The sequence below is a fragment of the Gastrolobium bilobum genome, unplaced genomic scaffold (genome assembly GCF_033153095.1).
Source record: "Gastrolobium bilobum isolate Gb01-03AN ecotype WA unplaced genomic scaffold, APGP_CSIRO_Gbil_v1 utg22085, whole genome shotgun sequence".
Lineage (NCBI taxonomy): Eukaryota > Viridiplantae > Streptophyta > Magnoliopsida > Fabales > Fabaceae > Gastrolobium > Gastrolobium bilobum.
In genome coordinates this window covers 1-14,396 of record NW_026899617.1, presented here as the reverse complement: position 1 = coordinate 14,396, position 14,396 = coordinate 1, and the positions used below count along the sequence as shown (strand labels likewise).

Below are 14,396 nucleotides of genomic sequence, written 5' to 3'. Positions count from 1 at the left end.
ATGACGCGAGCACCTTGGATGAACTGTGAGGATTGACGGTGATGATTCCACACTTTGGTACTTTTTTTATTTTTTTTGTGAGTGGATTGTTCTGTACCATGTGCTTGCTGATTGAATCTCCTCCGCTTGCTCTAATATGATCGTTGGATCTCCTTTTCTTGCCCACATACTGTGATCTATTTGCAATCTCATTCTACAACAACTTCTATGAGTCATTAAACAATGTGTATTGAATTGAATCCTTAACCCTGGATTCTAAAAAAAAAACTCCAGAGAATTGTGTTTGTGAAATTTTGTTAACCATGAGCTGAAAGTTCTTAGGTGTCTTTTTGTTTTATGTTGTTTTTTTAAAAGCTGACATTCAAATACTCATTCATAATGAGAATTTTTTTAAAAAAAAAAAAAGCAAGCGGGTTATAGTTGACACAAACTGTTATGCCACAAAATATAAAACGAGGATATAGTTGGCTACATGTACTTTTTATTTTGATTACTCGAGTTTGAACTTACTTTAATATATGACAAAATAAAAGATGAGAATACTAATTTTCTGTATCCATGAAGTATGCTTAGTTAGTTCTTTTGCTTTTTCTCTTGCAATGATTGTAACATTATTTTTTTACAGATATTCTTTTGGTTTTGAATATGTGGCTAGCAAGTGCAATAATTGATTGTAAGAATGGATTTAATTTGCAAATTGGGAAATGTTTTTCCATGTGTGCAGTTTTACTGAGTTAGCTATTGTGCCTTTATTATATGATAAGATAATACCTACGGTTAATATATATTTGTTGTATGAAATTCTGCAGCTGAAGAAAGAGACAGATCAGAGTAATTTTTATTGCTCAATGAAGAATGCCATTTGGGTTATTTTGATTGCACTTATGGTGTAATATTGTAAATATTTACAAGCCTCTCTGTATTGCAATTGTGGGTTCATAATAATTCGACAAGTCTCAATGAAAGGTAACTTTCTATATTTATTTATTTGTTATAATTGTTTTAATAACAGCAAACCGTATAATTTATATTTACTTTTGGATTTGTCAGGGATACAATTTTATTTCAAACGTCAAAAATGCACAAATACAGAACCCGAATACTATGAACCTCAGAGACAAAATGTTTCAATTGTGGAAAATTCTCCTCAATCTCAAAGACAAAGTGTACCACCACAAGCATCTCAATTTCAAAGTTTTCAATCACCACCTCAAACAAAAGTTAATATAGAAAATCTTGAAGCAGATCCGGGAAAAAGACCTTCACTTTGTTCAATGACATCAAATCCTATAGAGAGAGGATACTCGAAGAGCTTATTTGCTCAAGGGTCCAACTCAACTAATTCTTAAACCATTTCCTCAAACAGAAATGTTTGGGAAAATGCGTAGATTCAATCCTAAGTGGTATGGAGAATTTGGTTCTTGGTTGGAGTATAGTGTATCACGAGATGCATGTTTTTGCTTGTATTGTTATCTATTTGATATGGAGGTTGGAGGTAGTGGTTCGACGAAGGAAGCATTTGTCGGTGTGGGGTTCAAAAATTGGCAGAAGAAGGATAGAATCAAAGTTCATGTTGGAGGTCATAGGAGTGTTCACAATAGATGTTATCAAGCTTGTCAAGATTTGATGAAGCAAAAGCAACATATTGATATTGCCTTTTTAAATATTTCTGAACAACAAAGAATTGATTATCGTATTCGGCTGAAAGCTTCTTTAGATTGTGCTAGATACTTATTACGAAATGGTCAGCCTTTTCGAGGGCATGGTGAATCTGAAAGTTCAAATCAACAAGGTTTATTTCTTGAAACTCTAAAGTTTTATACTAAGCCAAATAAGCAGATGAGTCATGTGGTCTTGCAAAATGCCCCCGATAATCATAAAATGACTACACCAAAAATTCAGAAAGATCTTGCTCAAGCTTGTGCTGATTTGACTGTTAAAGCAATAATTAGTTATCTCGGCGATGATTACTTTTCTTTGCTAGTTGATGAAGCTCGTGATGTTGCAATTAAAGAACAAATGGCAGTTGTACTTTGGTATGTAAACAAAAAAGGGGTCCATTGTTGAATGTTTTATTGGCATAATTCACGTTTCAGATACTACTGCAAAATCACTAAAAGATGCGATTGATGGGTTGTTTTCTAAACTAAGTTTAAGTTTGTCTAAATGTCGCGGTCAAAGCTATGATGGTGTTAGTAATATGCGAGGTGAATTCAAAGGGCTTAAGAGTTTGATTTTGGCAGACAACAAATTTGCATTCTACATTCATTGTTTTGCTCATCAGTTACAATTGACACTTGTGAAGGTTGCAAAACATTATAAGAAGATTCAAGAATTTTTTGACATGCTTCAAAAGATGGCTACCGTTGTGGGGGGTTCATGCAAGCGGAAAGAAATTCTTCTAATGAATCAATATGAGCAAATAGTTGAAAGAATTGCTCGCGGTGAAATACTAACTGGAAAAAGTTTGAATCAAGAGACAACCTTAAAGTGACCTGGAGACACTCGTTGGGGTTCCCATTTTGGTATAGTTACAAGTGTTATCTGTAAGAACCTGCACCGATAATTAAGGTATTTAATTAATTAATTATGCAAAAATAATAAATGATTCCATAATTGACCTTAATAATTATTTATGAGGCTTAATAATCATAATAAGTGATTAAGAAAGCTGAAAGTCACTTTTCGGAAGAAAAGTGCAGATACCGGTTCTGCTAGTCGGTATAAATGTGTACCGAAAAAGTATCCCAGAAAATTAAAGTAAGTGCATGATAGTTACTAGAATAACATGTAGGACTTGTAAAACGAGTTTCAAGTCCAAATAATGAGAACTGGTGCTAGAAACCGGTACTGGCTTTGAAAAGCGCGTACCGGAAAGGTGCTCAGAAAAATATAAGAAAAATATAATAATTCTTAGAAAATTATGTAGTTTCAGAATCCAAAGTTTGGGATTAAAATGCTAAGCGTATCATTTAAAGTTAATACTGTGTGTTTAAGTGTGTTTGGGCTATAAATACTCTCATTATGGGCACAAAATCCTAGACTCTTTTATTTCCTTCGTGAGTGAGCTGATCAGCTTGGGAGGGAGCACTGTTCCATTGCTTTCTTCTCTTGTTCTTGACCAAAACTCAACCTTGAACCCATTTTCTTGGTTGTTTCATCATCCTAAACACTTGGTGTGAGTGAGAGACATCATTGTGGGTGAGTGAGGGTGTTCTTCAGTGGTACTCCAGCTGCTGTTGGTGAGAGTTTTGGGGCTGACTTGGTTGGCTTGATTGTGGAAGCTTGAGTTGGGCATTTTGTTGCTTAAAGAAGCAACCTTTGGGTAGAAAGGTCAAGTCTTGGTGTAGCATTTTCGTACACCATATTCCCAGTAGCTGTTGAAGCTGTCTTGGGAGCTTCTTGAGCAGTTGAACCTCTGTTTTTGCCTTTGGTATGTATACCAACCTTTGATCTTGAGTTTTAAGGCTTAAAAATGGTAGCTTGATGCATGTTAAGGTTAAAAGATGATAACTTGTTGTTGAGTGAGGCTTAACACATCTAGAAATGCATGATTAGGTGTTTAAAATCGGTAAAAAGGGAACCTTTTAGGGATATCTTCACGAAAATGCAGAAACTGCATTCTGTCGTGAGATATCCGGATATCTGTCGAACTGATATCCGGATATTGGATATCCGGATACGTGGTTTTGGATATCCGGATATGTGAATCTGTATATCCGGATATTGCATATCCGGATATGGACAGTGAGATATCCGGATATTCTGGGATTTCGCAGAACAGCAGCTGTGCTGTGTGTACAGTAGGCTATTGGGGGTTTGTGGACCCTAGTTTGATGAAGTTGAACTTCTGTATTTAATGGATTAAGCCAGAATCATGGGATTAAGGGCTTGTGGCTTTGTTAGAAGCTTTAAGACTTGAAAACGTAATGAAAAGGCGTTGTCTTTAATTTGTATGCATGTGGTACATGTTATTGATTTATGTTTGGTCCATATCAGATTGTGATCTGCTGTGATTGGACTTTGAGCTTGTGGCATTGGATAGCTGGCTTAGAGGTAAGCTTTCGTGTCCTCGGTTTAGCCATGTTGTGGTTCCACCATGTCCCATGGGGGTATGGTTATATGCATGCTGTGTTACATGCTTTTGATGTTTTGGAAATGCTGTTGAGCTATTATATGTTAGTGCCTTGTTGATATGCATGGAGGTGTTCCACCTATACGGTAAGCCTGAGTATGTAGAACATACAAGAGGGTGAGGCTGTGGGTGAGGTGCAAGCGGTGTTCCTTGTACTACATGTAGGGAATAGACGTATTCCTACATTTCTCTGGCCAGTAGATAGTGATTACACACATGCCATAGATATTTGTTGCACTACATAGTTTTCGGAACTGGTAATGATATAAATGCTTTTGAACTTATATTGCACATGTAAGTGAGCTTGGGGTGGAAGATCCTTGAGGACCCCTTGTCTTACTGAGATTTCTAGTTTAGAGATCTCACCCCACGTTTGGGGAATGCTTATTTCAGGATCAGGTAATGTTGAGACCTCAGGCGGCAGGAGGCCGGAGCTGAGTTAGAGTGCTGTTATTTTATGCTGCCATGATTGGATGCTGGATTTGCATGCTGTTTATATGCTTATAGCTTCAGTTATGATTTTGGAGTTTCATGTTGAGATTGTTGTTTACTATGTCTATTTGGTGAGCATGGGGATTGTCCATGACACATAGTATTATTATGTCTTGAGTCTTTTGGAGTTGTATTAATGTATCAAGATATTGTCCGGATTACTTGATGTAATGCCGTGATCTAGATACACACTTTATCTATATATTGAGGTATTTCAGTAGATGTCTTATTGCAATTTACATACAGGCGTTATTTTATGAAATTGATTAAGTAATCAAGTTGGTAATTGATAATGACGTCATAATTGAAAAGAAAAAGAATATTCTGCATTTTTAATTAAGCACCGCTTAATACGATGCAATGTTAATATTTCGGGTATACACGGGGTGTTACATTATCTCATTATTTTCACCAATAATTTCCTTGATGAAAATTATTGAAGACGAGCCTAAGAATGATGCTGCAAGAACTGATGCAGGTTGCATTTTGTATGCCATGGAGGATTTTGAGTTTGCATTCTTGTTGCATCTTATGAAACTTATCTTGGGAATTTCTTATGAGTTGTCACAAGCACTACAAAGAAAAGATCAAGACCTTTTAAATGCAATTGGTTTAGTAAAGGTAGTCAAGTCTCGCTTACAAGAGGTGAGAGATAATGGTTTTGATGAATTGCTTCAAGAAACGAACATATTTGCCAATAAATATGATATTGACATTTCAAATATGGAAGATGTTTATTGTCCTAAAGGGAGATCAAGACGGAGATTGGAATCATTCACATTCTTGCACTACTTTAAGGTGGAGTTATTTAATAGAGTGATAGATACTCAAGTTCAAGAGTTGGGTGATCGATTTGATAATGTGAATACCAAGTTGCTTGAGTGTTTGAGTTGTCTTGATCCTCGTGATTCATTTGCTACTTTTAACAAAGAAAAGTTGATTGAGTTTGCTAGATTTTATCTTTTGGAGTTTGATGAGCTTGCAGATATTCCTTTTTTTTTCTTCAAGTCTGAGTAATTTTATTGTTGATGTAAGAACTGATTCTGATTTTGTCAATTTGAAAAGAATTTCTGAACTTGCTTTGAAGATGGTTGAGAAGAGAAAGGATATTTTTTATCCATTGGTCTATTTATTGATAAAGTTGGCACTCCTTCTACCGGTAGCAACTGCTAGTGTTGAACGAGTTTTTTCTGCAATGACTTTTGTTAAGGATAAGCTGCGCAATCGGATAAGTGATGATTGGTTTAACGCATGCATGCTAACTTATGTTGAACATGATATATTTGATAAGATTGACGATGAAGATATAATGCAATATTTTCAAGCAATGAAGAATCGAAGAATGCTTTTGTGATCATTCTATTTTAATAGCTTAGTTAACTCTTGATCTTTTCTTTTATGTTAAATACCTTTTTTGTGTTGAGATTAAATGTCAGTAATTCTTATGGCAGAATACTATTTTTCAGGTAGTAACTGAAGAGATAGGATAACTTGATTTTCTGGGTTTGCACACTTCAATCGCTCAACTCAACAATCATTGGACATAACTTCACTGTCATACTTGCTTCACTGGTAACATTTAATAACTGAAGAGATAGGTAGTATTTTCCTAGAATTGTTATTCACTTTATATGTTTTTCCTGCATTGATAAGTCAACTCCTCCATACGAAAGTTATATAAAAAAAAATTTCGGGGGCGCTACCCCGAACCCCCGCCACTAATTGTGCGGACATGAACTAATTTTTCTGGGTCCACCACTGCAAGAGACATTATATATTTCAGAATTATCTTTGATATATTCCGAAACAATCTTTAAACAATAAACCTTATATTGTGTTGCCATCAATTACGATGTTCAATCACATGAGCTGAGTTCCCATTGAGAGAGAATATGTATTTAATAAACTTAACAATTAGTCAAGTATTAATGTAAGAAATTTTTTTAATATAAACAGATTTCTCTCCAATGAGCCCAAAACGACATTATTTTGTGGCAAAAATCAAGGTATTTTTGTACTTATAATTTATTACAGGGATATATTAGTCTTTATTATTATAATTTTTTAAACTTATAACGCAAAACGACGTTGTTTTGAGCTCAATGGAGATATACTTTTCTCTATATTAAAAACTTAAAAGTAATTTAATATTTAAAAAGTTTTAGTACCATAATATATGTAAGGGATACATGAACTTACATCAATGTAAGAATAATAAGTCTTATCTTCAATCTTAGTTATTGATTTATGTGCATTTGATGATTATAATTTATTAAAAATTAATAATTAGTTAATAAATTTAACCGAATAAATTTTAATGCATAGAAATCGACTAAGATTGAATATAAAATTTATCATTCTTGTATAAATTTGGTCTTGTCCCATATATCTAATATTTCAAATAATTATCCAAAGAATTGTTAATCTAGTAGCATCCCAATTATATTCTAGGATTTGACCTGATTTCAATTTCTAAGAGTTATAATTCCTAAAAAAAAAATGAAAAGGCTTAAATCCGAAATAAGATCCTGGTTAATATTTTAAAAATAAAATAAAAATTCAAATGATTGTTATAGCCTTATAGGATAAGAAATGGACTAAAAGAGAAAAGCCCAAGGAACATGGGTCACATAAAGAGTCACTTTATTTTCATTCATTCCTCTATGACTAATCCAATTTCAGTGTGATAAACCTTTGCGTTGTCATTGACATCATCCATGGCTACCTCATCCACTATTTGCAACTTTCTCTCTTTCATCTTACCCACAAAACCACCACCATCACAGCAACCACCACCACCACAGCTCAACCTTCCTTCTTCATCCACTCCTTTTCCTTCTCAAACCCACAAATTTTCACACAATTTGGTGCCACTGGTTTCCCAAGATGACCCTTCTTCTTCTTCTTCTTCTCGTGACTTATCCTCTGTGATATGTCCATCGCTTGCATATGCAAACACCCTTTTCTTCAGATCTGCGTACAACGTTCAGGTTGTGGTTGGTGACAACGAGCCAGAGGAGAAGCTTCTCAACAGGTTCCGCAGAGAGGTGTTTAGAGCTGGTGTCATTCAAGAATGCAAGAGGAGAAGGTACTTTGAGAATAAGCAAGATGAGAAGAAACGCAGGACCCGTGACGCTGCAAAGCGTAACAAAAAAAGGTGCTTCCTTTTTTTTTTTTTTTTATTGTTTGTGTGTGTTTTTTGTGTGGGTTGACATGTGAGTGCTGGGTTACAATAGTGAATTAAGATGACCCATCATTGGTATTGTTTCTTGTCTTCAAATACAAGATGATGGAATTAGGAAAAAATAGTTTTTTTTTTCTTTGGGTTTTGATTAGGAGAATCCAATGGGCAATTGCAGCCTTATTTTTTATTTTAATTAAAAGTAAATTTTTTGGTATCTCTTTGAATGGATAAGTTGTTGCATTGGTGATTCATATTGGGTGGACTATGTGGGTGGATGTTTTATGTGAGGTTTGTGCGTGAAAATGGATTGTCTCATGGGATATTTTCAGTGATGTGAGAGAAAGACACAAAAGGGCTTTGTTTAAAGTTGTGGTTTCCTGATTAGGGTCATTGTTATGTTCTTTGTATCCATCCCTGTTTTGTGCTATTGTTTAGTGGTTGTAACTCTTGAGATATATTGGTGTATATATGCAAGAGCACAAAGCGCAATCTTTTGTGAGCAAAGTATAGCTAAGATGGTAGTGATGATGACTAGAATTGCCTGGATATAATGGGAGGATAGTCTTTATTTTCCCCACTATATCCATGACTTGGGAAACAATGTTCTTTTTGAAATTCAGTAATTATTCTTTTTCTCTAATGTCAAATCTATTCATAAACCATAGAGACAGAGATTTGTTTGGGTGCATGTTGCTAACTTGTTCTTTTTCAATGTTGTTATGGAGTTTTGTACTGTCTAATGTTTTCTGTGGTTGGACTGATTTTGTAAATTTCTTCTGCTATTTCTTCGCCCTTGACATGGAATTTCTATTGGGTGCCTCTTGAGATTTTCTTGTGTGGCAGGTGATGAGAGAAGTGGGTGTTCTTTAAGTTAAGATTTCCATTAACAATGATTATTTGATGCTTGTCTTCCTTACATCATTTTCAGGAGGCCCTTTTCAAGAACATTTACACAGAACAAGGAGGATGTCCCAATAACCAAGAAGGAAGAGGACATTGATAACTGGGATCTACCTGAAGGAGGCACTCCTTATTGATCACTTGATCCTCTAAATTCTGTAGGTTTCTTTGCATTTTACTGTGAGAGGCTTCATCCTACATTTAAGTTCTGTTAAGTAAAATGTGTTTCTTGGACTTGGTGCTCTTTCAATTTATGTTTGATCTAATATGATGTGACTTGTTCATTTGTACATCAAAATTTTGTTATGCTCTTTGTTCTCTGAAGTCTTGCATCAACTACTTCTTTTTGTACCTCTTGCATCAATTTAGAAGTCCTTGTGTTGTCTTATTTACCCGACATGTAAAAGTCACTTTAACTGATATGAAAAAGAAGAGTTACATAATAGGATAATTTGTGTTTTAAGAGCAAATGTCTTCCTCTTTGGACAGTGAAATAATTCTTGGTAAGAGTAATATATATTTGAATTGAGATGGTAAGCTGTTCATTTCAGCTGTAATATTGAACGTAATGAAAATTTGAAATACTTGAGATTAAAGAATAATTGTATATTGAATAATCATAGTGTATTACAATGTACAAGAGCTCTCTATTTAAAGAGATTAAAAGACCTAATAGGTTGAGCTCATACGATGTGGGGCTATATATACTGAACTATTTTTACAACTATTATAACACTCCCCCTCAAGCTGGAGCATATATATTGTAAGCACCCAGCTTGCCACAAATATATTCAACCAGAGGACCCCTAAGAGCTTTAGTGAAGACATCCGCGAGTTGATCATTGGAGTTGACAAATTCCGTTTTGATTTCTCCTGACTGAATCTTTTCTCGAATGAAATGACAATCGATCTCTATATGTTTGGTTCTTTACATGGTATCAGAGCTTCGTGTCCTGGGTTCTATCCTCACCGCCCCCCACTTTCTCTTGTGGAATTTTCTTAGCACAGGTAGGTGGGCCTGTGCATTATCCACCCTTCAAGCCCAGTGGGCTCTCGTGTGAGGGGGCGTGTTGAGAAATATAAAATTATTAATGTAACCTCACTCAACAGCGTTGAATTGGTTCTTTACAGAAATAATCCAACTATATTGAAGTTTACATTTGAAAAAAAAAAAAATCACTCACCGTTAAACCCCGACTAGCGAGGGTGGAATGAGGACAATCCGTGTACGCAGTCTTACCCTTATATATTTGCAAAGATGTTGTTTTCCGAATTCGAATATGTGATCTTTCAGTCATAAAGAAGCAGTTCTATCATTGCTGGAGGCTCGCCTTCTTTATTTTAAAGTTTGCATTTACTAGGAGTATATTCCTACATCTATTAGTGTGTTCTGGACCTGAAAATGGGAAAGAAGTGCCCTTTTTTCACGCAACTCCTTTCTTCCAAGCACACGTGCCTCACAGGGAAAAATGGTTTTTGGCTCACTCATCCCACATCAGGGAATCTTCTCAATGCTATATATACATACCTTAATCCTCCATTGAGGAGGGAATTTCTTCTCCATATTCATCATTGTTGTTACTATGCTGAGATTCAGCCTTACTCGTGGCGAACCGGGTCCTTCTTCTCTCCCTAATTCTGAACTTTTGCCTGAGACCTGAAACAATGATTGCCCATTGGAGATCTATTTCATTCACTCTCACATCGATATTTTAGGAAATATTTTACCCCATTCTCCTAAACTGATCAGTGATCAGTGTGTGTTACTTTGAATGATGTTGAACACAATATTATTAAACCCGGCCCGGTTATTGACTCAGTGGAAGTACTGGATCACTGGGTCACTGGTTCAACTAGTGGGTCACTGGTTCAACCAGTGGGTCACTAGTTCAACTGCATGACCCGGTAAGTATATGTAAATCTACAATTTATATTAAAAAAACTATAAATATACTTAAATACTTGTAAAAAAAAAATACCAATTTCAAATATTTTAATTTGAAAATAATAAATTACGCATCAATTTTCAACAAAAGATCAATCAAACATATAATATTTGTGATATTAGTGTTTCAGGTTCACTAAACGACATCTCTAACTATAAATCAAATCAAAATTCTCTGCATATTGCATAATCAAGATAATATTAGTGTTGTAGGTACATAATCTATATAAGTTAATAAGCTACAAATCACTCATATATTTCAAAAGAAAATAAATTATTTGTGTTTGAGAGTAAAAAAAAAGAAGACATTAATTTATGAAAATAAATTTATTTTTTTTATAGACCGGGGGTCATCGGTTGAACTGATCGGGTCACCGATTTTTACGAAAACAGGCCGGATTGCACCGGATCACACAGGTTCTGTAACATAACCGGTCCAAAATAAAAATCGGACCGGTTACATGACCGATTTACCGATTTCCGGGTCAACCCGGTTCGGTCAATCCGATTTTTATAACCTTGGTTGAAGATATGCAAAAACTAGTTAGGAAATTTTTTCATCGTTTTAAGTTAGATATATGTCGAAGTTAAGCATTATATATTATTTTACTATCATTTAGCGCTTGTTTTTGGGATCACTGGTTTTTCTAGCTTTGTTGACTGTTAAAAAGGGAAATATCTTTTTATTACTATTCAGAAGTTAAATAATTTGCCAAAATAATTAGCGATATATGCATGAAGGGTGTGCGCGAGTCTCAAGTTGTGCATCTTCGCCCATGTGGGCCGCACCGCATTATTTTAACAAATTGTTTGGCTTTTTAATCAACAAAGAAAAATGTTTCCCTTGAAGCATCAAATAGGTTGAAAAAAGGGGGTGTTTTCTCCTAACTTGTTACAAACATCCTTGACTACATTGGAACTAGACATCCTTAACGATAGGGTTAGCAAAATGGGCCAACCCGGCTCGACCCGGCCCAACCCGCATTCAACCTGAAAAAAAGGGTCAGGTTAGGGTTGGCCCGAAAAAAAAACGAGCCATAAAACCCTACCCAGCCCGACCCGGGCCGGGTTAGGGTTGGCTCGCAGGTTGGCTCGATAATCAGCTCGCGGGTTGGCTCAAAAAAAGCTCGCGGGTTAGCTCGAAATGATGCCAGTGGGTTGGCTCGTGGGTTGGTTAGCTCGAAATATTGCCAGTGGGCTGGCTCGCGGGTTGGCTCAAGAAAATTGGTTGTTGTGGAACTTGTCTTATTTGTTCTTCAACACTACACAAAAATTAAGAGATCCCAACATAGTAGTAGACAAACACATTACAAAATACAAATTGTCCTATGATATCCCATGGCCAATACAGTACAATATCAAAATCTAAACATCAAAAAGTACACCATCATCATTAGATCATCTGCAAAGAGATTGTTGTATTCAGTCCTAATTTTCTTGCCAACTTTTCACCTAAGGTGCGGCTTCCAGTCAGTGCAAAACTACAAAGAGACCAAGGCAATGTGAGAGCAAATATAATGCTTTTACATGAATCAAATGCAAGGGAAAGCCTTTACGGTACAAAACATGCTATAGCAAAAGATACAAAAAATAAAGCTTGCCATCATATAAAAGTTTAAAGGAAGAAAATGTGATTCCACGAAATTGAAACACAACATAGCTTTTACCAAGCTGCAGCCATGGGAAACACATCATTTACTGACAAAAACTTTAATGGTCAATAATTTAAATACCCAAAAATGAAACTAGCACAATGAATTTAACTCACAAGTATACAAGGTACTGTATCCCAATTATAGAAGATACTGCAAAAAAATTTCACAAAATTAACACCAGCCAATGAAATTATATTTTGATAAACCTTTAGCATATAGATTGGTGAGCGATGAGTGAGAGAGAGAAAGGTGATCATGGGAAGAATCCTGGCAAATCAAGTGAAGAACTTGACATTCTTCAAAGAAGTAATAAGAGGAATAAAGGTGAGGGAGATCAGTTTTCAAATGATGTATCTATGATACCTAGACATGAAGGTTGGATGGAAGATGAGAATGGCCAACGTTCAACCTGGAGGGAAATTCTGATGCGTCATAATGGAGAAGATGATGAATGGGAAGGAGAGGCGTCTGCCGAGGAAGACTTAGATGGGGAGGAACCTGCTGAGGAAGAGGATGTCAACCATGGAGGAATTAAGATGTGGGAGGAAGATGATGGGCGTACTTATTTTAGTTGCACCAAAAGAGCAAGGAAGAGAATGAGGAAACCTTGGGAGAAAGCTCTGATTGTTAAACTCCTTGGGAAGAAAATTGGGGTGGAGTTTATGAAGAAAAAAATAAATGTCTTATGGGCTAGAAAAGGCAAAATAAATGTCACTGATATTGGTAATGACTTTTTCGTAGTCCAGTTTAGTGAGAAGGATGATCTCAATTTTGCGTTGAACGGTGGTCCATGGATTGTTTTGGGTCATTATTTATCGTTGAGGAAGTGGGAACCAACTTTCAGACCTAATAGTGCTGGAATTGCTAAGATTGCTGCTTGGATTCGTCTACCGGATATTCCCATTGAATTCTATGATGAAGCTTTTTTTAGAAGGATTGGAAACTGGTTAGGCAAGATGATCAAGGTAGACAGCAATACAAATGCTCATGTAAGAGGACGGTTTGCAAGAATATGTGTGGAACTGGACCTATCTCAGCCATTAAAGGGTGATTATGTGCTGGAAGGATTTACCAAACAAATTGAGTATGAAGGATTAGGGCTCATTTGTTTTGGTTGTGGGAAATATGGACATAGCACCGAGAATTGTTCAGCTGCTCCAAAGCAACGCAGTTCATCCGATATTCATAATGACGATCAAATTCATCAAGAGGAACCTGGCAACTCAGAATTCCATCGAAGCAAAGGATTGGGACCTTGGATGGTTGTTAACCGTCAACGCAGGAGCCGACAACCTCCTCAGACGGCTGGTGCAGTCCAGCCAGGCGCTGGTTCAAAAACGTTACAAAGGAATAATGATAAGGGAGTTATGACCAGCGATAATCATGGTGATAAGAGAGTTATGACCAGCGATAATCATGGTAATCATGGTAATAAGGGAGTTATGACCAGCGATAATCATGGTAATCATGGTAATAAGGGAGTTATGACCAGCGATAATCATGGAGATAATCATGGTGATAAGGAGGAAATTACGCAATCACGGTTTGCAATCTTAACAGCTGGACCTATTAATGGGGAGGATCATAATCAAATAATTAATTCTGTTATTCCTCATATGGGGGGCCCTCAGTTTGAAATTTCTCAGAAAATATGGACTAAATCCAAAAAGTCCAAAGATACCCCTAGGACTAAATCAACGGTTCCTACTATGCATGCGGCTCATTCTTCAAGCACGGGTAAGAGGTGTCCAGTCCAGAGTGAAAATCGTGAAGATCATACTCCCGTTCCACCATCTCCATCAATTGCTACTCCCATGGCGGTTAGTCCTATGCAAGCAAATCAACATGATCAGGAAAATGGGATGAAAGCAGATAGCACTTTGAACCAGAATCAAGAGCAGTTATATGACACATTTCATAAAACTGGTCCTGATATATCAGTTGACAACAGCAGCGACATCCAAAATCCTGAAACCTCAACCATCTCTACGTGCATGGAGGTGGACAGAGTTCACCAGGAAGATATTTCAAGAATGAAGGATGCAAGAACCTTGGAGTTTTGCGTTCAACATAGTTTTTAATGAA

At 36.2% G+C, this 14,396-nt stretch overlaps 2 protein-coding genes across 2 annotated transcripts; both read left to right on the top strand.

The window, feature by feature from the left end:
* The first annotated feature begins 1,482 nt into the window (after positions 1–1,482).
* Positions 1,483–2,494, top strand: LOC133291982 (uncharacterized). The gene is made up of 2 exons (XM_061490343.1): positions 1,483–1,996; positions 2,097–2,494. Exons 1-2 carry the CDS (start codon positions 1,483–1,485, stop codon positions 2,492–2,494), a joined length of 912 nt encoding a protein of 303 aa, XP_061346327.1.
* A 4,780-nt stretch (positions 2,495–7,274) lies between these two features.
* Positions 7,275–9,117, top strand: LOC133291979 (small ribosomal subunit protein bS21c-like). The gene is made up of 2 exons (XM_061490341.1): positions 7,275–7,784; positions 8,740–9,117. The coding sequence occupies exons 1-2, from the start codon at positions 7,345–7,347 to the stop codon at positions 8,846–8,848; spliced, it is 549 nt and encodes a 182-aa protein (XP_061346325.1). The 5' UTR covers positions 7,275–7,344; the 3' UTR covers positions 8,849–9,117.
* The last annotated feature ends 5,279 nt before the right edge of the window (positions 9,118–14,396 follow it).